Source organism: Perna viridis, chromosome 9 (genome assembly GCF_037379345.1).
Source record: "Perna viridis isolate PV_CMFRI_1.1 ecotype Kerala chromosome 9, ASM3737934v1, whole genome shotgun sequence".
Lineage (NCBI taxonomy): Eukaryota > Metazoa > Mollusca > Bivalvia > Mytilida > Mytilidae > Perna > Perna viridis.
The window spans coordinates 3107979-3135939 of NC_142453.1; the positions used below are offsets into that span (position 1 = coordinate 3107979).

The following is a 27961-nucleotide window of genomic DNA, read 5'->3' on the forward strand; positions in this document are numbered from 1 at the left end:
AGGATTGAATACAGTCCTTATTTACGATTTCAAAGATAAAACCACTGTATCTCTTTTATGCATGAATTGCCTTTTGCATCTTTTTTTTATGGAGACTGTTACTCATTATTCAGGTAATAGGAAAGAACATTCAAAGTGATACTTTGATATGGAAAACATCAAAGTTTTGATGGAAGAATTTGAAAAGAAAATCAAATAAAAATAGTTTAATTAAAAAAATTGATACTCCACCGCTGCCTGTGAAATAAAAATAAATATATTAAATAAAATTTACTCCGCCTGATTTAAATCAATGCATGCATACAAAAAATTACACTAGATAACAGATTATGCATATTCTTAGATTGAAATAGCAATATTGTGCTAAGAAAATGAATCAGCAACAATTATAAAATGTAAAATGTTTGCCAAAATTGTGCAGATTATAGCTTGAAAATCCGTTCTTAGTGACCTCCGAAGCCAGTCTTTTAAACACTCATGTTCAGCCCCGAAGTTATTTTTAAAAAGAATGTGAATCGCTATTCGGTGCATCTTAACACCGCTCATGAGTCCTGGGTACACATGAATACACTAGATACCTGTATGGGACGTTCATCATTATACTAGAGAAAATCGTATACGAGAATTCACGTTATTTAGACAATATACAAGATACAGTACAATCGGCCCGGCACGTGGGATTTATTACGATCCTCGAAATCACAATACCTACATGAACTACTGGAATCACATACGCCATAAACATAGTACCGCATAAAATGATAATGTTGTATCATTATCATACAGATTTATGTTGATATATAATGTTCGTGTTGTAGATTAATTACAAAAAATAATAGAATTCTTCTTTTCTCATCTTTTATTTGTTTTTATATGTTGGTTGTGCGTTTTTTTTTTTTTTTTTGTTTTTTTTTGGAAGAGAAACCAAAATAAGTTTTAAGCATTTTGAAAATAATTGAGAGATGAGAGATGCATCCACTATATATAGCATAAGGAACGACGATAGTGTGGACTGACGGAAGTACGGACACCCTACATCTTTACATATCCTCACTTTGCAAGTTTAGGTATAACGATATCCAGATGCCTGACCATTTAATGATGTGGTTTAACGTCTTTTTGCATAAAGGACGAGAACGACTTGACCAATCGAACCTAGACGTATTGCCAAATAAAAGAAGTTCACACTCTCTTTTTTGTTAAGATGTAACTTGTATAAGTATTGTGAGGTACGTATTCAAAATCTGTAGCGGATGTTCCGCGTTGATTATAGATGCATAGTTTCGCGGTCAATAAGCAGTTTTGTTAACGCTAATAAGTCTCTGTAGTTAGGTGTACATGTTTGACATATCTAGTAAACATCAGACAAGTGGCATGCAGCAAATTTGTATCAGTTTCATGTTTAACAATATACATGTTATAAAATTGTGCAATTACTGACTCCTTTTAGTATAGCTATGCATTATACAATCGAATGTTTGAATTTGAGAACCATAAAACACAGTCATCATAATCATCTGAGGTAAGCAGGTTGTTTTCATGGTTTATGAGCTATTCCTTGTAGACGGTAGTTTCGGTGTAATACTTAGATTGATTTTATTTTCAACGAACATGTGTCTATTGGTATCAAAAAGGAGCTTGTAACGCGGGACATAGAGGTGAGAGATGTATTTTCTTACATTTGTATAGTTATTGACCTGTATCAAATTAAAAGGGACTTCATGTATGTACATATACCTGTATGATCAATTGTCAATGTGTACATTTGTATTACTGTTTTCTATATAGTAATCTTTATAATATACACGTGTGTTTTATCGCTAAATATAGGGCGAACCTTTCTTGGGTTAGTCCCAATATTATGAAAACCTTATTCGGGGGCTTTATTATTACCTCATTAATTCAATTTGCAGAGTTTAACATAAAATACATGTCTTCAGACACATGGTAATTAGCTGACAGTTGATAAGTGACACGCGCGCATATTGCGTCTTTATTGACATTACACAGATAATGAGTGAAATTATTTAATATGTAATATTTAATATAATAGTGGTATACTTGTAAATGTATATATAGTTACTTTTTGGTATCAAAGTGTTGTTATAACATCTAGTACCGAAAAAGTGAACCAAAGACGAGAAATATGAATAAAATTTAAACCTTATACACATGTAGTTACACTTGTAACAAAGAATTAAAAAAAATGATAAAATTCCAATCTGAATGGAGATTTAAGGCTCTTCTTTTATTCCACTTTTACATGTATAACATTTACGTGAATATTTCTATTTAAAGATTAGACAGATCCATGATAAACATACAAATTACCTTGGCGATTAAATATTTTCATTGTGTGATGTTTGGTAAGGAGGCTCATATCCTTTACATCACAAGTATCGTACATATATAATTCACACGCATAATTAATTTGCGCGATGGTGTTTGAAATATTCAGCAGATAGATCACGCACTGAGTAATACCATTTATAATCGATGTACAATCTGTTTCGATGAGTTACATGGGCTATTTATACATGTGTATAAATAGTTTGTGTTTATATCGAGTGAAAAATAAAGCGGAATTAGCGAGAAAACAGCAATGCAATTTTTAGAGATGCATCATTAGAATAAATGTGAAAATATAACTTCATGTATTTCAGTGATAAACTCACATCAACGGAGCAACCAAATTTGAGATCAAATTTGAAAAATATGTGTACATGTAATATTAGACTAGGAGCTTGAAACTAGTATTTCCGTACTAAAAATTATTTTTATTATTTTTTTTTAAATGAAGGTTTATGTTAATTGTGCCACAACCCTGTTGTCGGTTATTTATTTTAGTTAATAGGATTCCCTGGGATAAATCCACTATGATGTTATATGTTAACACACTATAATAAAGTATATAATGGGCAAGCTGTTCAGTCATTATATACTTTATTATAGTGTGTTAACATCTTTATCGGTATCGTTGTACAATCCTTTAGACTTATATATTTATTTTTGTTTGTGCTGCATCGTCATGTCTGGACGATCCGAATCCCATTAAGTTTGCTGGTTGGCAGATTCCTTTAGACTTTATATTGATTTATGTATAACCTAATATTTCGTTTGGAATGATCTGCAAATCCATTATGTATCGGACTTCATTTGTAGTTAATTCAAGGGACAATTTTCCCTCAATTAAACATAGCGTGGACAGCTTCTTTTATTTTTTCGCGGTCGGAGGATCTGTTGACACAGGTGTGGGCTTGCAATTAACAGACATGTATACACGTAGGACTTCATATGGTGCAACATGATTATCTAATTATGAAACAAGTTGCAGAGTTTTTAAATCAGACAAACGATAAGTTTTGATCTACCACAGTGGTTCAATGGAAATGTTGAATAAAAAGAACAATAAACATTGTACAATTTTTTTTAAATATGTGTTTGGGAGGAAAATATGTGTTATGCAAAATCTCTTACATAAAAGAGTTGAAATCAGGGAAGTCTCCCCTACACCGACAGTCAGAGTTTACAAAACCTCAAATTTGGGACACCCCCCCCCATGTTTGGGGAACTACCCCTCCTATGGCAGTTTTAAAGTCCATTGTAAAACTTTAAAGTTATCTAAATACATGCATGCAAATTGTTTGAAAATGGGAATATTTGTTTAAATTTAAGTAACTTTTGAAAATGAAGTACATTTTTATTTTCATTATTTTGTAAGTTGCAGGCCCAAGTAAACGCAATATTTCAAGACCCACAACTATTTACATATATCCCGGGTAGGAAAATTGAGAATATTATTTATTTGAAGTTGCTTGAATAAAACGTTACTTACAATAACGAATAAGTGAACAATGGCCACTTTTAAACGGTAAAAAGGAACAACATAAAAATATAAATTAAAGGTACAAAATTGACAAAATGACAATATGTCGTGAAATGTTAAAGTAAAGGTTTATCTATTTAGATATTAGAATAAAAAGTATCTTTATTCACAAAAATATACTTCAAGTACAATAAACATTACCACTTAAAAAATAGGACAATATCCAAACATTCTAATGTATAATGGATGAATAACTCATGTTGAGACTAATAAGGTTTTTGAGAGCTTTTACGTGTAGGTCAATATAAGAGGCTGACTACACAGCGTCTTTAGTATCCTTTATCTCAATTTTGTGAGGTAGATATAATGTATCAAATCCCCGAAATTAGAATTGTTTAAGGATAATACGTCATTTATACAGCGGAAACAGAAATTAAAGGACCTAGCCAAACGATAGTCTTTCTTTCGGATCAGATCACCTATAAAGTCAGCCTCATAAGAGCGAAGGAATAGGTCAGCAAGTAAAGGAGCACAATTTGTTCCCGTTTGTTGAAAAACACGTCCACCGCACTGGACAAACATGTTGTCGATTAAAAATTCCAGCATTTTCTAAACATCTTCCTCTGTATAATTGGAAGATGATTTGGAATTATTTCTTACAAAGTATGAGTTCTCTACCAAGAACTATATATGTGTATCTAGGTGCACAATCTTTAATATTTTTAATATCTTTGAATGTTTAGTATTGGTACCCTCTCTTTCGAGTCTGACCTATTTGCTAGGAGCACACAATAATTAAAATTGTTCTGCTGGAATCTGATTTTTTGACAAATTGAATATAGAGGTAATTCTTACTCACTCTTGGGGCTTTACATGGGCTAGTAATACTATAGAAATAATAATGCAGTAAAGCGATGAGTATCAAACACTATTATAATAATGGAGAAACAATTAGAAACTAGACTAAGGCAACGAAAATTCACCGAACTCAAACGCGTAATTGGTATTTCCCAAGGTTGTGTTATTTGTTACGTGATCAAACTCTCAGGTATCTTAAAGCTATTTCAATAACATGACAGATAGTTAATCTAGTTACATGGTTAATTTGTGAACTTTGTGGAAATCATTAACGATAAGTTGTACACATTGATAACAAATACAAGAAAACATATGATCGGTTTGTTCCTTTCGAAAATGTGATAATCTTTAACATAGACGTATGATATTTTATATACAAAGTTAAAAATAAAAAATCTTTTTGCTGAACTTTAATATGACAAATTCTTTCTCCATTTTTTTTTTATTATTATTATTGTTGCATTTTGGTGTTTGTTTTTGTTTCGTTAAATTATACCTCATAACAAACCAAAAAAAATAACAAAACATAAATTAGAATGATCTTAGAATAATAATTTGAATAATATGACAATTAGTCTGGAGCAGAGTATCAAACTAAAAGACCTGTCACGTAATTATGTTTTAGGAAAAGACCAATACTTATCCACATTCGGTCAGGGCCACTGCATGCATGGATTATTCCAAGTGTACCATTTAAAAACACCAAAACAAACAGGATTTGTCCTGAGAGTTTAATTTTAATTTGAAAGTTCGTTTTTGAAAAGTGCAGTATTATTGTAAACATGTTTATTCGCTAAACAAACAACATGTTATTGAAGGATTCTAAGACGACACCCCGTTATTATATAAATAAAGGGCTACAATCTTGAAAGTATTTGTAATTTAAAAGTTTATTTCACAAGGAAACATGGTAAATCTTGTTGTCGTTCATTTGTCGGTTATTGCATTCACCTTGGCTATGTCGAAAATGGTGAATTCCTCCGACCAAAATCATGATTTCGAGTCTTCAACAAGGTGTTCTGTTTTCGATTTTGAACAGAAGTTGCTGGAAAAACTAGTTCGCATGGAAGTCAAAATGGAATGGATAGAAAGGGAAATCGGAAGTGTCAGACATACAGCAAATACTGAAAAGGCTAGGGTAAATGGTGAATTACTAAGACTGAGTAAACGTGTAGAAGCAACCAGTGAAGGTAAGTTATTGTTCTAAATGTACAATGTTGTCATCGAATGTAAAAACCTTGATTTACCTTTATTTAAAAGGAAATTTTAACTTCAAATAAGTTACAACATCCTAATTATAATAAACACTGTTTAAAGAAAGTATTTAGATATTGTCAAATAACTTGGTTCTAAGTACATGTGTCACGTTATTAAGATATTACAGCGTAATGTTCACTTTTGAGTGGAGTCCGAGTTGCTCATTTGCTTTTGTTACTTTGTAATTATGATATTAGTTACTTTATGTTCTTTGTTGTGTATGTCTATTGTACATGTCTGGTCTTTGCCCATTGATTACATTCTTTTCTTTTGATTACCACTATAACTGTGGTTCAAATAATTTTTCTTTTCGTTTCTTTAAAGAACCTTCCAGACCTTGTTTATTTTTTTTATTGATATTTGGTTTGATCGTTGAAAACCCTCAGCACACTCCAGCAGTTTGTAAACGATTATGCGTTTTCTTTTGGCATGGACATAAATCTGCTCTTGTTATGTTTAAAAATTCACGGAAGTATAAGCACCCAAATTATTGCAGTGACTATTCTTAATATACTATTTTCATCTTTTTTGTATAAAGTAACAATAAAAGTTCCAAATAAATTAATATTAGTACTTTTTTGTGAACAGTCAGCAATTGACATTCTTGAACAAAATGATTTATTTCAATTAAGACGTTAAATGGATGGCATCAGCATTTGATTGACCAATCTTATGTTTCTTATCGATAAGATGTGATATCGTTAGTTACGTCTTATTGAATTACAATTAGCAACCTTTTGGACTTGTCAACCACCGATTAATACACACTTGCAACGAAACCAGTGCAGTTTTTTTTAACTGGCTGGTCTTCCTTTCCCATGATGACGTTTTTATAAGTTAATATGTTCAATTGTGTATGTGGATCGTAATGATTCCCATGTTCGCGTTTAAATCATATTACTAGATTCCAATGTCTCTACTTTGTCCATTTTATCGAAGAAAAAAAAACAATACCCTATATTTTTGTGGTTTTTTATTTAAATGTCGTGTTATTTTTACGACATTTTTTTAGTTTTGGTAAACATTTATTTAAGAAAAGCTGCTTAATACTGCTTCAGATTTTAAATTCATTTTTGAATAGCTGTGTTTTAATACTCCTTCATCACAAAATTTAGTTGCAACTGAGTATTTTCTGTAAGATTTTTTTGAATAACAGTTATTCTCTCTTTACATTCCAACGTGATTCATGTTGCCGTTCAGTATTAATTCTATACTTTTTATGTATTTTGAAAAGAGATAATCTTTGTTAATTACGGGTTCAATTAAACGAACTTTGATAGAGAAAATTACATAAAGTTCAGTATATCATGTATAAATAGAAGCAGGATTAAAAAAAATTCACATTCTAGATTTGAACATAACGACCTTTAGATACCATAATTATGACTTTTTTTTATTTGTATATTTTATTTTTGTTTTGTTTTGTTTTTTCTTTGTTTTTTGTTTTGTTTTTTTGTTTTTTTGTTTTGTTTTGTTATTTTGATATATTTTTTTCACTTAAATGCCTTTTTGTTTAACTTCAGCATTGGTGCCAATTTTGTTCAAGGCATCCGGGTTAACGAAAGATGCAGACTTGAGGAATTCAGTGATAAAGTTCGACAAAAAGGTTGAAATAAACGCCGGTGAGGGTTACGATAAAAGCACAGGAATATTCACAGCACCAATAGCTGGAACGTATTTAATGAACATGCAATTGTGCGTTGAACCAAAAAAGTTAGTTCATGCACAAATACTGGTCGGTAAAAGGGTAATTAAACATGTTGAATATAAAAACGAAGGAAGTGGATACGTGTGTGTAACCGGAAGTGGGGTTTCCGTAATGTTGAAGGATGAAAACGCTTTCGTCAAATGTGCCTCAAACACAGACAGTGGTGACATTTTCCACAACGAAGAATATTATACAAGTTTTTCAGGCAGAAAACTATTCTAGATAAAGTATTACCTGAATTTTTTTCTCATTAAAGTATATATAACTTTTGAAATAAGTTTGTTCTTATATCATTTGTGGCACTTGTTCAATTGTGTTTCCAAAACTCTCGTTTGATTTATCTCTCTTTTCCCACACTTTCAAGATACAATAAATGTAACGTGTATTATATTGACTTGTACACCTCTAAATTGATTTGCAAATAGCAATTAACTTGTCTGTCTCTTCATTCATTACTTGACTTTGTGAGATGAAATAATTGTAGTATAGTTTCATAATATCATCTCCTACTTTCCTTTCTTAGTCAACTTAAGCTAAATCCAGCAACCTAATAACGCCAACAAAACGTGCAACCAGTTTTAGGGTACTTTCTTATACGTTTGCGTTTAATAGATCACGTTAGAGAAAAATACGATATATTAATTTTTGTTTTTTTGTTTTTTTGTTTTTTTTGTTTTTTTTTTTGTTCTTTACATCTGTCAGATTTTACACTATATAATATTGTTTCCTGATAAGAACATACGCACATTTCAAGACAAAATAAAACTAATATCCAAATGCAAAATAGTCAGAATCTCCCGGAAATAGCTGCTCGTACTGTTTTCGCAGCTCACTCAAATCAATTATATTTGTTCTGGCAGTGTTTATATATATCTTTGTGTGTGTGTGGGGGGGGGATAATATATGTTATATGCTCCCAGTTGACCATTTATGATTTCTTAAGGTTCCGCTAAAAGAAAACAAACCAAAAACTGAAAGTTCAATATTGTATAATTGTATGCCATAATAACATCATATCATATACCAAAACGTTTCTCTCATTTTGCACATTTCTAAGCCATTTAAAAACATTTTTCCATTACTGTATTTCTTGAATCTTGCATATAAAGGTGCCAGACTACCATTAAATACACATTTTTTGTAAGTCCATATTTACTTATAAAAAGTAAACAAAAATATTTAACAAACATGTATATAGTGCAAATTACCATTTTGAACTGATTATAAATCTTAAAACTACACTTAATTGTAACAAGTGAATTACACAAAATGAATTTAAATGGAAGCCATTTATATTGGGACTACTTTCAATTCTATTTATACTACTTTCACTTTCTCTTTAGTGAGAAAAATATGGAAGGCCATTTGGATGTAATTCAATGTGTTAGGATTATAAAATATAAATTAAATTAACCAATTAAAGCAATTAAAACAATGTTTACAAAAAAAACGATAGATGTTTGCAAGTTAAAAAAAAAGTTTGCTGAAATGATAATGTACATGTACATAACTTTAATCAAATTTATTTTTGCAACCCTTAAAATAAGGACAATGTTGTTGATTTGATTTACAGACTTTTCTGGGTAAATAAGAAATTGGGATTTCAGGTTAATATTGTAAGATTTCATTCAATATGCCATACTTGGGGGGCAGAATAAAGGAGTTAAGTTCAAAATTTTGAAACAAACTGCTAAATTTTACACAATTGGCCCCTGATGATTGAATCAAACAACCATGGTCAGCATCGCAACATTACCCCATGATCACACATTTTCACTCTTTAGAAAAATTCAATTCCAATACCCAAAATAAAATTAACCCTCCTTTTATGCTCAACTGTAAAATCAATTCTATCAATCTGTATTGCTGTCAGCTACTTAACAAATTTGAAGGTAAACGCGAATAAAATGCTTGGCATGGTGCAGCTTGATATGACTGCAGAGATTGAACCCTGAACATTTGGAAAACACCCTGAAAAACATTATGGACACACCATTTAAACTTGAGACAGCTACGAAATTTGATTACGATTGGGTATTTGACACAGGATAAAAATTTGACCAGAACTCGGCTCAAGTCACAACCACAAAAATCAATCCCAGTTTTTTTTTCGTGGTATGGCATCTTGTAGTAACATTTATGTGAGATCCATTCACTTTTGTTCAAGTTACTATTAAGACATAAGGTATGCTTGCTTCAGATTACAAGATTAAAGTCTAAACCCCAAAAATCAATCCCACTCTTCCTTTGGTGGTACATTGTACATGTATATCACCTTGAAATACAATTTCAAAGAGATTCATTTCCTAATAGTCAAAATATTGTTTGGACATCAAGGAAATGCATGTTTCTGGCCCCTAATTCCTGAAAAGTTCAAATATTTACCCCCAAAATCAATCCAAGTCTAACTTCCTTTTGGAGTTTGTAAACTTATAAAATTTCATAAATATCAACCAGTACTCCAATTATGGCACATGAACCAAGTGTCTACAGACAACGACAACAGACCCATACCAAGTAGTCCCCATGCCTTCACTGATTTCTTTGAAAAAAAATTAAATTAATCTTATTCAAACTTTTTTTGCTACTTATCATTTACTTAAGAAAACATATAAAGGCCCCATCCAGGCGACATGCATGAATTGTTAGTTGTTTAACACTGAAGTCCCCTCTCAAAAAAGTTAACCCCATAGACCATTTTTTAGGAAAATCCATCCTATCTAAGATTAATTGGTACTTACAAATCATTAAAGTTTTAAAACAATGAGTCAGAAATGGAGGTGTTATCACAGTGACTTTTGACACAACCAGATTTTCTAAGCTGATTTCTGTAATGTTGCAGCACTGTAGATGAATATGGAGTTCCTACAAAATTAACATTAACACCCCAAAGAACCGCAAAAAATATAATTGAGAAAATAAAGTATAATTCAAAATAACTAATACACATTGAAAAAATCCATAAAAAAAATGGTAAAAATCAATTAGGCAAGGGACTTACTGCGACCTATTAAATGTCACCTGATGATCATCAATTATATAGCGAGTATCATCTGACACTTCCATATTATTAACTCAAAAAGTAAATTTCCATTTACATGTACATGTCAGTTGAACTTACACTCTGTAACTATGAGATGTATACATGTAATACCTAAAATAAGGTCTACATCTTAATTTATCTCCATATCCACATCTTGGTACTATTTTTTGTATTTGTATGGATCTGTCACTTTTCCCATAGAATAACCTGAAAAATAAAAGTATACACATTTTTTAAATGACTATGTACATGTACATGTACATATACTTGTCAGAAAGGTCTTTTAATCCAGAGACAGCTGGACAAACATTACATTTATCAAATGTTACAGACCAAGAGATTTTGAAAAGAGAGGGGTACAGTGGCGTTAAAAATGATGGTTTCTAGGCTGTTATTTACTAATTTTACAGTACATTAAGCACAAATGTAACAAAATTTTCCAATGAAAAGGAGTTTGCACCACCAGAACCCTCCCCTGGACCCCCTACTAGTTCATCTATTTTCTTCTTGTTTGCAATTTTGCTTAGCCAAAGGACTTTACATTTGCACTCCATCTGTCTGTCCATCCAGAAAAAAAAGTTGTCCGCATTTTTTCTAAACACTTGCAGATATTGAGCCGAGTTTAGTATCTGAGTCACAGAGTTGTTGGGTTACAGATCTAATTAACATTTCGTTTTGCTTGGCTGATTATTGTCCGAGTTATGGCCCTTGAACATTGAAAAATGTACTGAAATTTAAGTTTTCTGCGCTGTTTTTTATTAAATGCTTGCAGATATTGAGCTGATTTTGGTATGTAAGTCTACCCTGATGAGTTACAGATCAAGTACGGTTTTCGATCTGCGCCACTTTTTTTTTGTCAGAGTTATGGCCCTTGAATTTACCGAAATTTAAGTTTTCCACACTTTTTTTCTAAACGCTTTCAGATATTGAGCTGACTTTTGATGAGTCTACCTTGATGAGTTTAAAATCGGGTTTACATTTCGTTCTGCTTTGCTCATTTTTCCCAAAGTTATCAACTATCAGTTTTACCCACTACCAAAATTTCAGTTTTACATGCTCTTTTCTAAAGAAAACCTGTTAATATTTTCTTAATGTGACAAAATTTAATAAAACAAAAGATTGGATAATTATTCATTTATGTTGGTATGGAATTTGAAACCTAATCTGTCCAATTATACTTTGCAAATCTACATCTGTTAAATGGATTTTAACATCTTTTTTGTCTTTGTTCATATCCTTTCTTCTATTCAAAATCAATGTCATTTCTACAGTTTGTCATTTATAATCGATGGTTCAAGGTAGTATTTGGATCAGTGATATTAACAGCCAATCATACTTTAGTTTTAAATATTATTTATTTATTCAGAACATTTAATCCATTATAATGGGTTTGAGTCGTTATTACATTTATTTCTATGGACGGGCTCAGTTGGTCTTTTGGAAATTCTTGAAGTTTCAAGTATAATTCTTTTACATGTATATCTTCGTTATCATTATCATAGTATGAGTTGTCTTGAAAACAGTCTGTTTCCCTAAAGAGATGGTACACATATATACAATGTTTTGTTCTTGGTAGAGATTCCTCATACTTTTTTGAAAAAGTATAAGGAATCTCTACCTCAAAAAATTTACCATCCTACGAACAGTCCCGTTCTAAGTAAAAACTATCGTAGGGAAAGAGAGGAGTACTGAATATGCAGACTAGGTACTGCAATACCTTACGGATGCGATGACAACATCAAAAGTATAGGAAACCTTTCAAGCCAATATAACAATAGCATTAATGTGATGAATTTATTTGACAAAAATCCAAGACGGGAAAGGAGTCGTGGCAATCGCCAATTTACGTCACCTAAGTTACATGATGTCTCCATAGATGGTCTCCTTCCTTTCATACAAAAACCTCTTGGACTTCATCACATTAGAACCAAACTGTATTCTATACCTCTCACTCTACTACACTCCCTTTACAAAACAAGTCTTGACACTCCTGTTTCTGACCCCCCCATCATTATACAGACTTGTTGCCATCATTTTGGATATTGTTTTCCACGGAACTCTTTCAACCAGTTTGTGTAAAACGTCAAGATGAAGAAAAACGATCATTTCTTCCACTATCGTTTGTCAACAAGGGTATAGATGCAATTAATTTGGCAAACATCATCCATCACAAAAACTGTACCAACAAAATTCCCCCATATTTCAAGGACAAATCAATACCAATTATTTCATATTCCCATACTTCACCCATCGCATCCAAAATTTTCAATTATAAAAGGCTATTGCAGAACCTCGAGATTGACGACTTCAAGGCTAAACCACCTGACTGTTCTTCCAGTGATCCAGTGATATTCCAAACCTCTCCATTCAAATATGGTCCTTCTGGTCACGTCGTTACGGGAGATTTAACAATTATCGAAAACGAATCTCCGAGTAATATCCTTTCTAAAGGTCCTAAGTACCGTGAACCACGCTCAATAAATTGGAATTATAACTTTAAAGTTCTTATGGATGCCGTCGAGGACTATGCAAGAAAATGGATAAAACGAAAGCAAGAAGACAGTGATTCTCTGTCAGAGTGGTTAAAGGCTGTGAGGTCTTTAATTTTGAAACGAATAAAAGTTTTAAGTAGGTCAATGAGTGCCAAGGCTACATCAGTTTCCAAAGACCCCGATGTAGCAAAAACATTGTCCATACCATTCAAGAAATGCCATAAGCAGTGCTCTTTTTATCCCTAAACAAAAGAAAGAACTATTCAGTCATACTTTTGTTTACTCTGGCCCATCTTATTGGAATACCCTACCATATGAAATAAGAAGTGTAAAACGAATAAATCTTTCTAAGCAGAAATTAAAAATCTTCCTAATAGAACTACAGGCAAAAGAATAATCCAACTGTATTTACATGTACTATAATATAAAATGATAACTTTGTTGGCATGCATTTATGTATTATTTAATAGTACTCATTTTGCAGCATTGAAATAAACCTTATATTTTTGTTTTTGAAGATCAGCTGTAAACTAACTGTGTAACCCTCTTGAAATAAAATATTGTTATAGTCATTGTAATGATGTCTTAATGGTGCCATGACTTTATGTCATTAAGTAAAAACTGTTGAGATTTGTAAATATTGTTGTTTTTCTGAAATATTTACATCCAGGAAACTATGTCCACTGTGTCCTAGAAACAACTTTATATTTTCACATATGATTCACATAAACTATGTAATAATGAGTGTATTCATTAAATATGCAGTTGTTTCTTGAGTGTGGAGACCATTTCCTTGCCAAAAATATGACCAGAAAGTGATCAAAAAGGACAAAATTTAACAGAATAACAGAATATACATGACAAATATGTTGACGTACCAACTGACAAAGCCAAAACAACATTGTTTTTGTCTGCAAAACGTTTTATATCCAAAGTTTATTATCATAGGTAGACGTAGAAAATAATAGCAGTGATAAGACCTATAGTGCTACCACCCTCTCCAAACTAGAGATTGTGAAAAACCACAAATCTGTGCTATCCTCTTTTGGTCTCTCTACCAGGGACGATAATTGTGAATTGCCGTCTATGTACTGGATTCCTAAACTTCACAAGAATCCATACAAACAAAGTTTCATAGCTGGATCTCCAAAATGTACCACCAAACCTCTTTCAAAACTTTTAACTTCTATACTCACAATTTGTCAAAGAGGGTCTGCAGTCCTACCACAACACTTGTTACTCCCGTAGTTGTATTAATTCATTTTGGATCCTGAAAAGATCATTTGGAGACAATCAGTTCAAGACTATTTTCTGAATATAACAGCATTAAAACCTATGGTTTTTCAACAATGTATACTTCTATTCCTCATACTCAGTTAAAATCCCGACTTAAAAACATTATGCATCGTTGTTTTTTCCAAAAAAGATGGTACACATAGATACAAATATATAGTTCTTGGTAGAGATTTCTCATACTTTGTAAGAAATAATTCCGAATCATCTTCCAAATATACAGAGGAAGTTTACAAAATGCTGGAATTTTTAATCGACAACATATTTGTCCAGTGTGGTGGACGTGTTTTTCAACAAACGGTCGGCATTCCAATGGGAACAAATTGTGCTCCTTTACTTGCTGACCTATTCCTTCACTATTATGAGGCTGACTTTATAGCTGATCTGATCAGAAAGAAAGAATATCGTTTGGCTAGATCCTTCAATCTCAGTTTCCGCCATATAGATGACGTATTATCTTTAAACGATCCTAATTTCGTGGATTTGATACATCGCATCTACCCAAAAGAACTTGAGATAAAGGATACTAAAGACGCTGTGAAGTCAGCCTCATATCTTGACCTACACTTAGAAATCGATGATAAAGGAAAACTATTTACCAAACTTTTCGACAAACGTGATGACTTTTCATTCAGAATTATCAACTTTCCTTTCATCTGTGGCAACATCCCTTCGGCTCCTGCGTATGGAGTGTTCATATCACAACTCATACGTTATGCCAGATCTTGTCGAAACTACGCAGACTTTTGGTATCGCGCTAGAACTCTAACAAATAGGCTTCTGGAACAGAGTTATGTTGCTACAAGATTGAAGTCATCACTACAGAAGTTTTATGGTCGTCATCATGAACTCGTGGATCGTTATGGTGTATCCATCAGCACCATGGAAACTGATTTATTCAACGGGTCATGGTTTTCCTTTCCTCGTTTGTCTACCCCGGATTTGACTTTTTATGAGCAACTCGACGTGTGTTTCTAGAAAAGCAGAAGATGCTTACCCTACCGGTGCACCTGGTACATGTTCCCAGTTTTTAGTGGAGTCCGAGTTGCTCATTTACTTTTGTTACTTTGTATGTATGATTTTAGTTACTTTATGTTCTTTGTTGTGTATGTCTGTATTCCATGTCTTGTCTTTGTCCCTGGATTACATTCTTTTGATTACGGATATAACCTTGGTTCCCTTGATTACTTTTTATAAAAATAATTCTGTATCATCTTCGAAATATACAGAAGAACATCCTTTCCAAATGGTGGAGTTTTTTTTATCGACAACATATTTGTTCGGTGTGGTTGAAGCGTTTTTCAACAAATAGTCAGCATTCCAGTGGGAACAAATTGTGCTCTTCTACTTGCTGACTTACCCTACACTCTTATAAGACTGACTTTATAGCTGATCTGATCAGAAAAGAACATCGTTTAGATAGATCCTTTTATATCCGTATCCGCTATATAAATAACGTACTATCGTTAAACAAGCATAGTATCGGGAATTTGATACATTCCATCTACCCAAAAGAACTTGAGATAAAAGATCTTACAGACACACTGTAAAGTCGACCTCATATCTTGACCTACACGAAGAGATTGGTGGTAAAATAATACTATTGACTATATCATGTATATTGTACGAAAAACGCGATGCATTTTCATTCCATCAGTGGCAACATTCCTTCGGCACCTGCGTATAGAGTTCACATGTCACAACTCTAATGTTATCGTAGACCTTACGGTAACTACGGTAACTACACATACTTTTTGTATCGGTAGACTTTTATAATTAGGCTTCTGGAACATTGTTTTCTTGCTAAAAGATTGAAGTTATCACTACAAAAGTTTAATGGTCGTCATCATGAAATCGTAAACCGATACGGATATCCATCTGTACATTTAGAACCGATTTGTTCAATGTATCATAGTTCTCTTTTTTTTCGTCTATCTCAGACGTGACTTTTTATGAGCAGCTCGACAGATGTTTCTAGAAAAGCAGAGGGCGCTTACACTACCAGTGTTCCTGGACAATGCTCCCAGTTTTTAGTGGAGTCCGAGTTGCTTGTTTAATTTGCATTGCACGTATACTTTTGGTAAGTTTATGTTCTTTTGTGTGTGTGTGTCTGTTTTCGATGTCTGATCTTTGTCATTGTCTCTGGATGACATTGTTTCGATCTTTGCTAGAATCCTGGTTTCCTTGACTCTTTTTTATTGGAAAACCCCATTTTTGCCAGATTTGGTCATTTCCACGCCACGGTCTTCGCAGTACCTCTTAACTGGAACTAGCGCTGCAATGAAATTTTTGCAAACTGACAGAAATGTGTTAAATACACAAATAATGAATGTTTTATAGGTTTAAAAAATGATTCGTGGGGGAGGGGGTTATGCTGGCCCACGCTCTATATTGTATTAATTATTGATCTTGCGTTTTAAATTCTATTTCAGAGTTATTACCGGTCATATTCAAAGCTTCCGGGCTTACAAAAGATGCGGTCGTAAACTTTGACCGGAAAATTGAAATGAACGTTGGTGGTGTTTACAATGAATCTATAGGAATATTTAAGGCGTTAAGTAGTGGGACATATCACTTTGTCGTGAAATTGTGCATAGAACCTAAAACGTTTGTAGTGGCTAGTACTTATGTCAGGAATCATGAAGTCATAGACACCATTCGGGTCAGGAACATTTCAGATGACTACACTTGCGTTTCGGGTAATGGAGTTACTGTTTTAAGGAGAAAAAATGAAGTTTTTGTCAAGCGTTTTTCTCCGACTGCGAGCGGAGATATATTAGCTAGCGGAGAACACTATTCGACTTCCGCGTGACCATTGATCCCTGCTGTTCCTAGGCTTACATCCATGTATATAAAATTGACAACTTTCGAAAAATAATGTCTGCTCAGTTAGCCTTTATATAAGACACACTGCGTGTCTTGTGCATACCTGAATTGACTCTGGTGCTCTTGTGTGTACTTGCATTGACCCTGGGTGTCTTGTGTATATCTGGAATGATCTTATTTTTCTTGTCCATATTTTTCAACTTTAAAACTGTTCTCTTAATTGCTGACAAATTTTCATTATACTTATTAGCCTGACGTTTAGCTTAATTTGTCCAAAAGAGGGAAATTCGCCAAGAGATTTCTTCATCTCTTTGTACTATTTAGAAGAATTACCAAGGGAACCAAGACGCTAGTGGAAATTAAAAGAATGTAATGTATGGACAAAGACCCGACATGGAAACAGACACACATATAAAAGAACATGAAATAAACAAAATAATAGATACAAGGTTACAAAAGTTAATGGGCAACTCGGACTCAACTTAAAAACTGGGCGCATGTACCAGGTTCAACAGTAGGGAAAACGTCTTTCTCTTTTCTTCTTTAAAAAAAGGTTGAAATAAACGCTGGTGAGGGATTTAATAAAAGCACGGCAGTATTCAAAGCACCAAGAGCTGGATCGTATTTGTTTGACACTCAAATGTATATTAAACACAAAAAGAAGGTATTTCAACTACTTGAAAAGAAACTCGAAGACGCCGAGTTAAACAGAAGTTTTAACAATAACTTCTTTGATGGTACATTCTAGAAGATTGTATTTAGAAATTGTAAGCCAATGAAAATAAAAAAAAGGATAAAGGATTTGAAATTTTCGGCTATTGTACAATCATTTAAAACTGATATACAGACATGTCTTTGAAACCAGTATAGATTAGACATACGGCGAATTGGTATGTTTTTTCCACCATTTCGTCTATATTTCTAAGCGACAATATCTTGAATGTTTGAAGTTTCCTCATAACAAAACTACTATATATGAACGTACAAAGTCTCAGACAAAAATGTTATAAAACGCTTGACATACATGTTTGCCAAATGAGTACGTCTTTATAGATCTGGAATTTCGACTGAAATGCGTTTACAATTCAGGAATGAAGGATTGCCAACATGACGTCATCACATATTATTCTTCATTTTAAAAATTAGACGTACATTTTTGTACGTACATCTTCATGGGCATGCAGAGATACTTTAGATTATACAAATTGGGATAACACAAAAAATAACGAGACCATACATATATAATTAAGCAGGACCTATATTTTTATTACAAGAAGATTAAATACTACGGTAGAGATGGAACTGAATTACTTCTCATTATAAAGAGTTGGTCTAGCTGTCACTAACTTACACACATCTGTTTTAAACATACTTATCAATTTAGTTTTTATTTCCGTTTTTATAAGCAATTGGTTTTTGCTATCAACTAATATCAATTTCTAATGACGAGTTCTATATCTCGTACCGTGAACACGTGCATCCTTGTATTTAACCTACAGGTATCAGCTACACATACATTAATGTTACTTTACGATGACTAAGTGTAGGTTTATTATGTATGTTATCAGTATGTGCTACAAGATAATCAATTTTATAAAACAAAAACATGTCCTTTTCGTAAGAATTATATGGTTTTAAACACACAGTTTATTGCAGGTGTTTATAGAGTATCCTATCTTTTCAGATCAATATTTCTACTTTTTGGAGCATTTCTGCTACAGCTGAGACATTTAGTCGTATAACTGTTACGCATCTCATAATTCGTCACCGTTTGGAGCAAATCACAAATATATCTGGTACTTGTAAACCCGTGGCTATTACACAGAATTATTTACCCAATTTATTTACCCTGACTTAGTTTTTAGAAAACCCCAGTTTTGCAAAAGACACCGAGCAATCATTCCGTATATTGCACATGGGCATATTTTGTCTTGAATTGACTTTCTATTTCGACTTTTATTTATGAGTAATTCCTTTACAATTATTTGTATTCATTTTTTTTTAAATTGACCATCCTATGCGTTTGTATCTGTTGCAGGTGGCTGACACAAACCTATCATTCGAAACACACTTACAACACACCGAAGTAAATTGGTTTTAATAAATGCAAAGTTTTCCTTATTGTTCATTGATGAAAGTAAAAATTAACATCCTGAAAATTAGATGTCTAAACCGGTTATTCATTTATTTATTTATTTATTTGCTTTTGGAAAGGCCGTCCATCCATAAGGTAGGGTAAGCTTGTGAACAGAGATTCCCAGAAATCCCGTCAACATTGAAGAGTAATCAATAGAACCAAGGTTATAGTGGTAATCAAAAGAAAGTAATCCAAAGGTGCATTGCGAAATGATAACGTTCGAAAACCAATATACACAGAAACAATAGTTTGATATGTCCTTAAAGCATCTCCAAATGGCCGGATTCAATAAAACTTGCAACAACAAAGAGATACATATGTCACTTGTCTACCCGCTCTGGGAAAAATCTTTAGAGAAATGTATCAATATAAAACAATATAACAGAGAAATAAACATGTTTAATAAAAAACAACAATCATATCACAGTTATCATTTATTACAAAATAAATATATAGTCAATTGGTCGTGTTTCTATGTGCATATAACAGATCAAAGGTTTAGTTGTGCAAACTATGATTTAATTAAACATTAATTTTGAATATATGGATATTGACATATAGCTCGCTTGAAAATTGATACTTTTTGTCTCCATGTTTGTTTTTGCTCGAGGATTCCCATTCAAATTAAAATGCAGTAAAATTTTGATATATTGGAAACGCACATTGCACTACAAATGATAGTATTACATATGCAGTTTTACTAAAAGAAATAAACATTTTTGTGAAATATTCTTTATAAACCAAAGTATTGAAAAAGCATTCATTGGAAATTATTATATAAAAATAACATTTTGCTAAAGAAGAATATAAGAGTATTGATACATGGGAACTAAACAAATGTACTTTATTTTGAACACACCGTACGTGAATTATTGGGGTGTACAATGTAACACTTTCCAACCAAAGCGTTGTATCATACATGAAGGAAATTACAATATGAACATTAACTATACTAGATGTACTTTCAAAGCCAAACAAAATTATAAAATAATTTAGGGTTTGCGTATTATCGATTGTAAGAGGAGAAATAAGGTTCCTCTATAGAGAGACAATAAAGAACTTTGTATTAACATCTCCATTCTATCCGTAAAAAGAGTCGACAGAACAGTAGATCTTGCAAATACAAACCATGATTACCAAGGATGTGAGATTTGTCAAGGTGTATCATTTAATTGTGCATAAAATAGTCAATATTGCACTTAAAACAGGACGGCATGGTTTTAAGCAATAAATATCACAATGGACTAGCTTAGCATCCCACTTAAGATAGTTTAAGGGTACATGTACAAATGTATTTGCTACGAAAGGCAACCTTAAATTATGTTTACAAAGAGTATTGATCTTTTTTTAAACTACCGATTGTTGAGAAGTAAGACACTGGCCAATCTTCGGAAAAAATTACCAAAGATTTACAATTATAAGTCGGATACCTTAAATTTACTTCAGTAGACCTAATATTATCTTTTCCTGTTGTACAGGCAGATTTTGTAGTAGTTCATTAACCCTTAAACTGTCTTCATTACGATCTGATAAGCATTTACACTACATTGTATAAATATTTATATGCTTTAACTACACTGTGAGGCTTAGAGAAACCTCATCGTCAAAAAGTCATAAGACAACAAAAAAATATTGTAAAACTAAATCTAAATCTGGCTATAGATAAAACATGTGCAAAATTGGACAGACGTAAAACAATTATAAGATCACCTCAATCTAAAAATTTTACCAAACATTAGTCAGACCTTTCTACGACAATAACAAACTTAATCAGCGGACAACATGTGGTCCGTTATGACACAAATATGCGTATAAGAATGCAAGAGTAATGGTGAATGAATGATAGCAGGATTTTTGTTATAGTTGTATATAGTTGATATTAAACGTAATTATGTTTGTTTACATGTTTACCTTAAATTAATCTGCATAAATTTTCACAAAACTATTAGATTATTTCGGAATTTTGTAAGGCTATTCAGTCCTTTTTGTTACTTTCAAAATTATCATTCAGTGTTATTGACGTAAGTTAGAGAATTAACGTCCAGTGTAATTAATTCATACTAGATAAAGGGGAAAGGAATTATTCTTTTGTTTGTTTGTTTGTTTGTTTTTTCTTTGTATATATTTTGCCTTGTTTAATAGAGGGATATTAAATTGAGTGAATCCGTTAACAAAACGTAAATACAAATTATGATAAGAAAGATTAATTTATATATGAGGTGAATCATATATATAACATTCTGCAGATTCGTGCCATATCAAAATTATCATGACCAGACATATAAACTTGCATTCTTTTACTTAATACATTTAGTACTATATCGGTATTTTTTTCTTTTTAAAAATAATGAGAAAATGTGTAATGTTTACCTTAGTACACACATATATCCTTCCGTCTTAGGTTATCATACACCTTACGGTGGTACACTAATGGACATAACTCTTTAAATCATTGGAACGTTGATATTTGGTATTTTACACATTTTTATGAGCAACTCGGCGGGTGTTTCTAGAAAAGCAGAGGACGCTTACCATACCGGTGCATCCAGTCCATGCTCCCAGTTTTTAGTGGAGTCCGAGTTGCTCATTTTCTTTTGTTACTTTGTGTGTATGATTTTAGTTGCGTTGTGTTCTTTGTTGTGTGTTTCTGTTTTCCATGTATGGTCTTTGCCCCTGGATTGCGTTCTTTTGGTTGTCGCTGTAGCCTTGGTTCCCTTGGTTGCTTTTACATCAATCTCATTGAAGCATAAAAAAATTTCGATTGATTTAACAAATAAAAGCTTGACAGGCTTTGGTGAAATTGAATATGATACAAACATATTACTGATTTCCAAGAGTTATGTCCCTTACCCTAGATCTTCGTCCTTAAATACATATATAGCAATATCTTTAATACTGTAAACGTACAATATTTGCGTAGATTTGATAACCGCAAAAAATATTCCCAGAAAATAAATTTTAACAGTTTACGCTTAGCATTTTTGAGACATCAAAAACTGATAAATGTGAATATATTCACCTGTCAGAATCTGCAGAAGTTAACAACCGCAAAAAACTAATGCGTTTACAGTATTGACATTTTTCTCTATTAGACAACAAATAATAAACTGATAAATGAATCTTCGATTACATAAATAAAGAGAAACTGTTTCTAATAGATGTCGCTTTAATCGCTAAAACAGCACCTATCATCTGTACATACGACGAATGTAATTGGTTACCTGTAAATAAAAAGATATTTTACATATCCCTGTAATTTAGAATTCATGCTACAATTTTTATCATGGTATAAAATATCGAACCATTTAGTAAAATATTTTATTGGAATCAAGCAAAATACAAGATTTTCGTTTGCTTTGATGCAGTGAAATGTGATTGTATTAAAAACAAATCCTGAAGAACATTTCAGGGAAAGAGTAATCAAAGGAACCAAGGCCGCAGCAGTAATCAAACGAATGCAATCCAGGAACAAAGACCAGACATGGAAAACAGACATACACAACAAAGAACACAAATTAACTAAAATCATACATACAAAGTAACAAAAGTAAATGAGCAACTCGGACTCCACTAAAACATGAGATTTACTACAAAAAGTGCACAATCGAGAAAGTTATATCAAGTAATTAAGACATGATTCAAGCATTCCGAGCTTCATGCTTATTTTAACATAGATAGGCAGTGTGTTATTATTGTTCACCGAACGTTCACGAGGTGTAAAATCTTTACAAATATATAGCCTACCTAAATTAAGATAAGCACAAAATCTGGCATCCTCGAAATATTTTATTTTTAATGTAACAAAAAAAAAGTCATTTTGTCATTGAGGTGCTCCTTAAGAAAACAAAATACTTAACTCGTCCGATTACCTCCCCGTATTATTTTATTTTACAATAAAGTACAGTACCTGTATGGGATAAACTTCCAATTTTATGGGGTATGGGGCAATGGGGTATGGGGAATGGAGGATGGGGCAATGGGGAATTGGGCGACGGGAATAATTCTGATTGGTCAATCAAATTATATTGTTCTACCTTTTCCGGCAAGCAACGTATCTATCATAATTTTATGGCAGCAATTGAAAGAGTTTCTTTTTTTTTAAAAAAAAAAAGCTTGTTTTAGAGTAAGTTTGTAGGATCATGTGTCGTAGTTCATTATTCATTGACATTTTTTCAATAATTACCGGAGGTACATTTAATTTCCGGTCATTATAGATTGAAAATGTTTACACTCATACAATGTCTAAACATATGTCATTTTTTAAAATTTGGATTGAAATAATTTTGTGTCGTGATGACGTGTTATCTTTAAACAATCCTAATTTCGGGGATTTGATACATCGCATCTACCCAAAAGAACTTGAGATAAAAGATACTACAGACACTGTAAAGTCAACCAGATATCTTGACCTACACTTAGAAATCGATGGTAAAGGAAAGCTATTGACCAAACTTTACGACAAACGTGATGACTTTCATTCAGAATTGTCAACTTTCCCTCATCTGTGGCAACCTCCCTTCGGCTCCTGCGTATGGAGTGTTCATATCACAACTCATACGTTATACCAGAGCTTGCCGAAACTACGCAGACTTTTTATATCGCGCTAGAACTCTAACAAATAGGCTTCTGGAACAGAGTTATGTTAATACAAGATTGAAGTCATCATTACAGAAGTTTTATGGTCGTCATCATGAACTCGTGGATCGTTTTGGTGTATCCATCAGCACTATGAAAACTGATTTATTCAACGGGTCATAGTTTTCCTATTCTCGTTTGTCTACCCCGGACTTGACTTTTTATGGGCAACTCGGCGGGTGTTTCTAGAAAAGCAGAAGATGCTTACCCTACCGGTGCACCTGGTACATGCTCCCAGTTTTTAGTGGAGTACTAGTTGCTCATTTACTTTTGTTTCTTTGTATTTATGATTTTAGTTACTTTATGTTCTTTGTTGTGTATGTCTGTTTTCCATGTCTGGTCTTTGTCCCTGGATTACATCTTTTTGATTACCGCTATAACCTTGGTTCCCTTGATTACTCTTTAATATAATTTTAAGCTAATAGGTATGTCAAAACATACACTTTGCAAAAATATGTTATTTTGAATGGGTGGCAACCACACATGCGATGCAAGTTTTGACATTTTTAACATTTTGCAAAACTATCTCATTTTCAAGAATTTGATTTGAAATATATGTATCACAGCCATCAAAATATTGACAATGTTAACATTATATACAATAATGTTAGAATAATAGATACATTAAAAGTATTCACAAACATACACTTTGCAAAAATATGTAATTTTGAAGATTTTTGACAGAAATATGACTGTCCGCAACCACCAACCATATACTTGTATTGCCATTTTTAATATTTAAAAAATAATTTTGGACCATTATTGAAATTAAAATTGTTCGCACTCTTACAATCTGCAGAAATATGTCATTTTTGAGAAATTGGACTGAAATTGATGTGTCACAGCCACACATATGATGCTCATTATGACAATTTTAACATTCTAAATAATATTATAAGACGATTAAGGTAATTTCTTGTGATCACACTCATTTAATTTGCAGACCACTGGACTTAGTGCAGGCGGTGTTGCCATAGATGTCACAGCGGTACGAATTCGAGTCCCGCGGAGGGAACGACAAAAATTTGCTTCGCAAATTTGACAGTTCTAACATCGTTGGGATTTTTCAGACCCTTCTATAAGTTTATGTTATCTTCCCTGTATCAATTTGATCCGATTGAGCAGTGTAGTGAATAGAGTCGTCACATTCTGAGACGTTGTATAATATTGATTTGTTGTGACATGCATCATTAATTTGATCCACTATGCGACATAATAACACCTAGATGAACTGTCCAGTACTACCATACATCGTGTACTAAGTTACATCCCTAGATTTATCCTACGAGGAGGAATCACCCGGCCAGCGAAAGCTATATTTTTATATAGCCTAGTGGCCGAGTGGTCTAGGGCGCTGGACTTTGTGCAGGCGGTGTTGCCATAGATGTCACAGCGGTACGAGTTCGAGTCCCGCGGAGGGAACGACAAAAATTTGCTTCGCAAATTTGACAGTTCTAACATCGTTGGGATTTTTCAGACCCTTCTTTGTATATATATATATATATATATATATATATAAAGTCTAAAGGAATCTGCCAACCAGCAAACTTAATGGGTATCGGATCGTCCAGTCATGACGATGCAGCACAAACAAAAATAATTCTAAGTCTAAAGGATTGTACAACGATACCGATAAAGATGTGAACACACTATAATAAAGTATATAATGGGCAAAATTTCCAGTCAACAAATGACCTTCAGTGCCTTAAATAAACTGAGTGTGTATGAAAGTAAATGGTCTGTGAACACAATTCACTACCTAATCAGGTGAATACCTGTGACGTATAAAATTTTACCGACAGTAACAAAGATCTAGAACATTGTGCTATAGATACACGTTGTGTGTTGATCTTGAACTATAAAAATAAAAATATTTACAAACACTGTTTTAAGAAACTATACAAAATAGGAAGAACTTAGTGTTCTTTTTTTTTTTTTTTTTGTTAATTCCGTGTGGGTATAAAACACAGAGTTCTTTTATCCAAAATCCCTCCCGCTTCACTCTCTGTAGATCGTTCCAGATCGTGTTTTGTTCCACGATGAAGATTTTCATTTTGTTGAAATCATCGAGGCAGTGGTTAGGTAATCTGAAGTGTTGACTCACTGGGAGTAAAGGCTTTTTTGTTAGGTCGCTCCTGTGTCCGTCCAAGCGCTTGTGAAAAGGCTGTTTAGATTCAGCAACATATTTATATATAGTGTTAAGAATATTTTGACAAAATTTCAGGGTAGCGATAATACATGTAAACAATGCAAATATCGCGTGATTTTGGTCATTTTCAAACTCGGTGGCTAGATTCTGAAATCAATATTGATTGCACAAAACCTTTTGCATTCTAATTCATTATATGTGTTTGATAAAACATTTACTGATTTTCTTTTCGGACTTGGGAATATGTATTGGACAACATGAAATAAGTCGATGCAATGGGGATGGAGCAATGAGGGAATGGGGCTATTTGGAATGGGGTATGGGGCAATAGGGGATGGTGTTATTGGAAAAGGGGCATGTCCCTAAGAGGAATTGGGGATGGGGTATGGGGCAAGTGGAACGTTTATTCCACACACGGACTGTACGATGATTTTAACTATTCAACAATAATGTTTTAAATACAAGTATATTATTATACTAAGAAGTAACAATTATAATTAGAAAACGAAATTTGGACTGCATGCGGTACAAATAAATAAACCAAAGGAATTGTATCATGACTCATATCATGTCGATATAGGTCATTCGATCATGTTGGAAATTCCCGCGCTATCTTTCTAAAGTAAGTCTTACAAAATATTAACAAATCACAGTCCTCTATAATATGACTCATTCCGTATGAATGATATTTCAATGTTGATTTGCTAGCGCTTCAATGACTTTCAATGTTGGGTCAAAATCTCTGTGGCCGTAACTGTCATTTTACATGCGTTATACAACCGATGGGACTATCAGGTTCTCGATTCGGTTCCTCTTTATAGTAAATTGCATTATAATTTTAAACGTATCTTCAACGGTGGTACCGGTTATGAAACCTATTGTATTTTTGTACTTGAATTTCTAACATTAGATATTTCTATGTGTTCCAAGATCATAATAGAATAATGGCGTCTCTTTATAAAGATTTTTGACTTAGTTACTTTCATAATTAGTAAACAATTACAACCAATGAACACAATGAAGAGTGACCCGTTCTCAATGATTGCACAAGTGCAGGTGTGAGCAGGGTTTACGCTTTTAAGAGACCTCCTTTGTTTACAAACAAATCGACTGTGTCACGCCATGATAAAAACAAATGTGGCCAATTGATTTATTGATTTATTATGATGAGCAAACCCGCTATGTAAAAAATAAACAAATAAAATTTTAAAAAATGAGTACACAAAACAATTTGTGATTGAACTTTTACTTTTCTCTCGTATTTTTTATAGTGTCGCTCTGATTGAGTTGGGTAACATGTGTCATTGTTGTAAAAAAAAAGAAACAAAAATACTTACCGGTCGAAAAAGAATTTATCAGGCACTGTGTAGAAGCACCTTGTGGTAAACAACCTAACCAAAAAAAAAACCTGACTACATACAAAATAAGAATAAACGTTAATGCAAAGAAAGCAAGTTTTACATGGACAATAATGTTATAACTCTTAGACACCAAAAGTGTGTATTCATGCATCTAAGAATTATGTAAAGATTACTGAATTGTTCGATTGTTTAAAAAAATAGTTTATTGCAAAAGACATTCAAGTCATGGACAAGAAAGTTTATTATTTCAACCGTACTTATTATGATTGTTGTCTTATTGTTAGCTAAATGCCATAGAAACTTTCAAATGATGAGAATTGCTAAATAGAAACATTTTTTGCATCACAATTGACAATGTTACTTTTAAGCAAATGAC

The 27961-nt window shown here is 32.8% G+C and overlaps 2 protein-coding genes across 4 annotated transcripts in view; one reads left to right on the top strand and one right to left on the bottom strand.

Moving 5' to 3' along the window:
- The first annotated feature begins 5522 nt into the window (after positions 1-5522).
- On the top strand, positions 5523-8037 carry LOC148606124 (uncharacterized). Its single transcript, XM_088545782.1, has 2 exons — positions 5523-5874; positions 7465-8037. Exons 1-2 carry the CDS (start codon positions 5592-5594, stop codon positions 7869-7871), a joined length of 690 nt encoding a protein of 229 aa, XP_088401908.1. The 5' UTR covers positions 5523-5591; the 3' UTR covers positions 7872-8037.
- Positions 8038-19824: 11787 nt separating this feature from the next.
- LOC148606125 (uncharacterized) overlaps positions 19825-27961 on the bottom strand; it is a 42689-nt gene continuing 34552 nt past the window's right edge. For all 3 annotated transcript variants that reach the window (XM_088545338.1, XM_088545340.1, XM_088545339.1), the window contains exons 7-8: positions 27562-27615; positions 19825-22661 (exon numbers count right to left, since the gene is read on the bottom strand). In XM_088545338.1, the coding sequence (XP_088401464.1) occupies positions 22567-22661; positions 27562-27615 (149 nt within the window). In that variant the 3' untranslated portion in view covers positions 19825-22566. The remainder of the gene's footprint in view (positions 22662-27561; positions 27616-27961) is intronic.

Excerpts from the sequence above, each read along its gene's own strand:
- LOC148606124 (XM_088545782.1), top strand. The coding sequence starts at position 5,592 with ATGGTAAATCTTGTTGTCGTTCATTTGTCGGTTATTGCATTCACCTTG. Across the intron at positions 5,875-7,464 it reads TGTAGAAGCAACCAGTGAAG|CATTGGTGCCAATTTTGTTC; the intron begins GTAAGTTATTGT and ends GTTTAACTTCAG.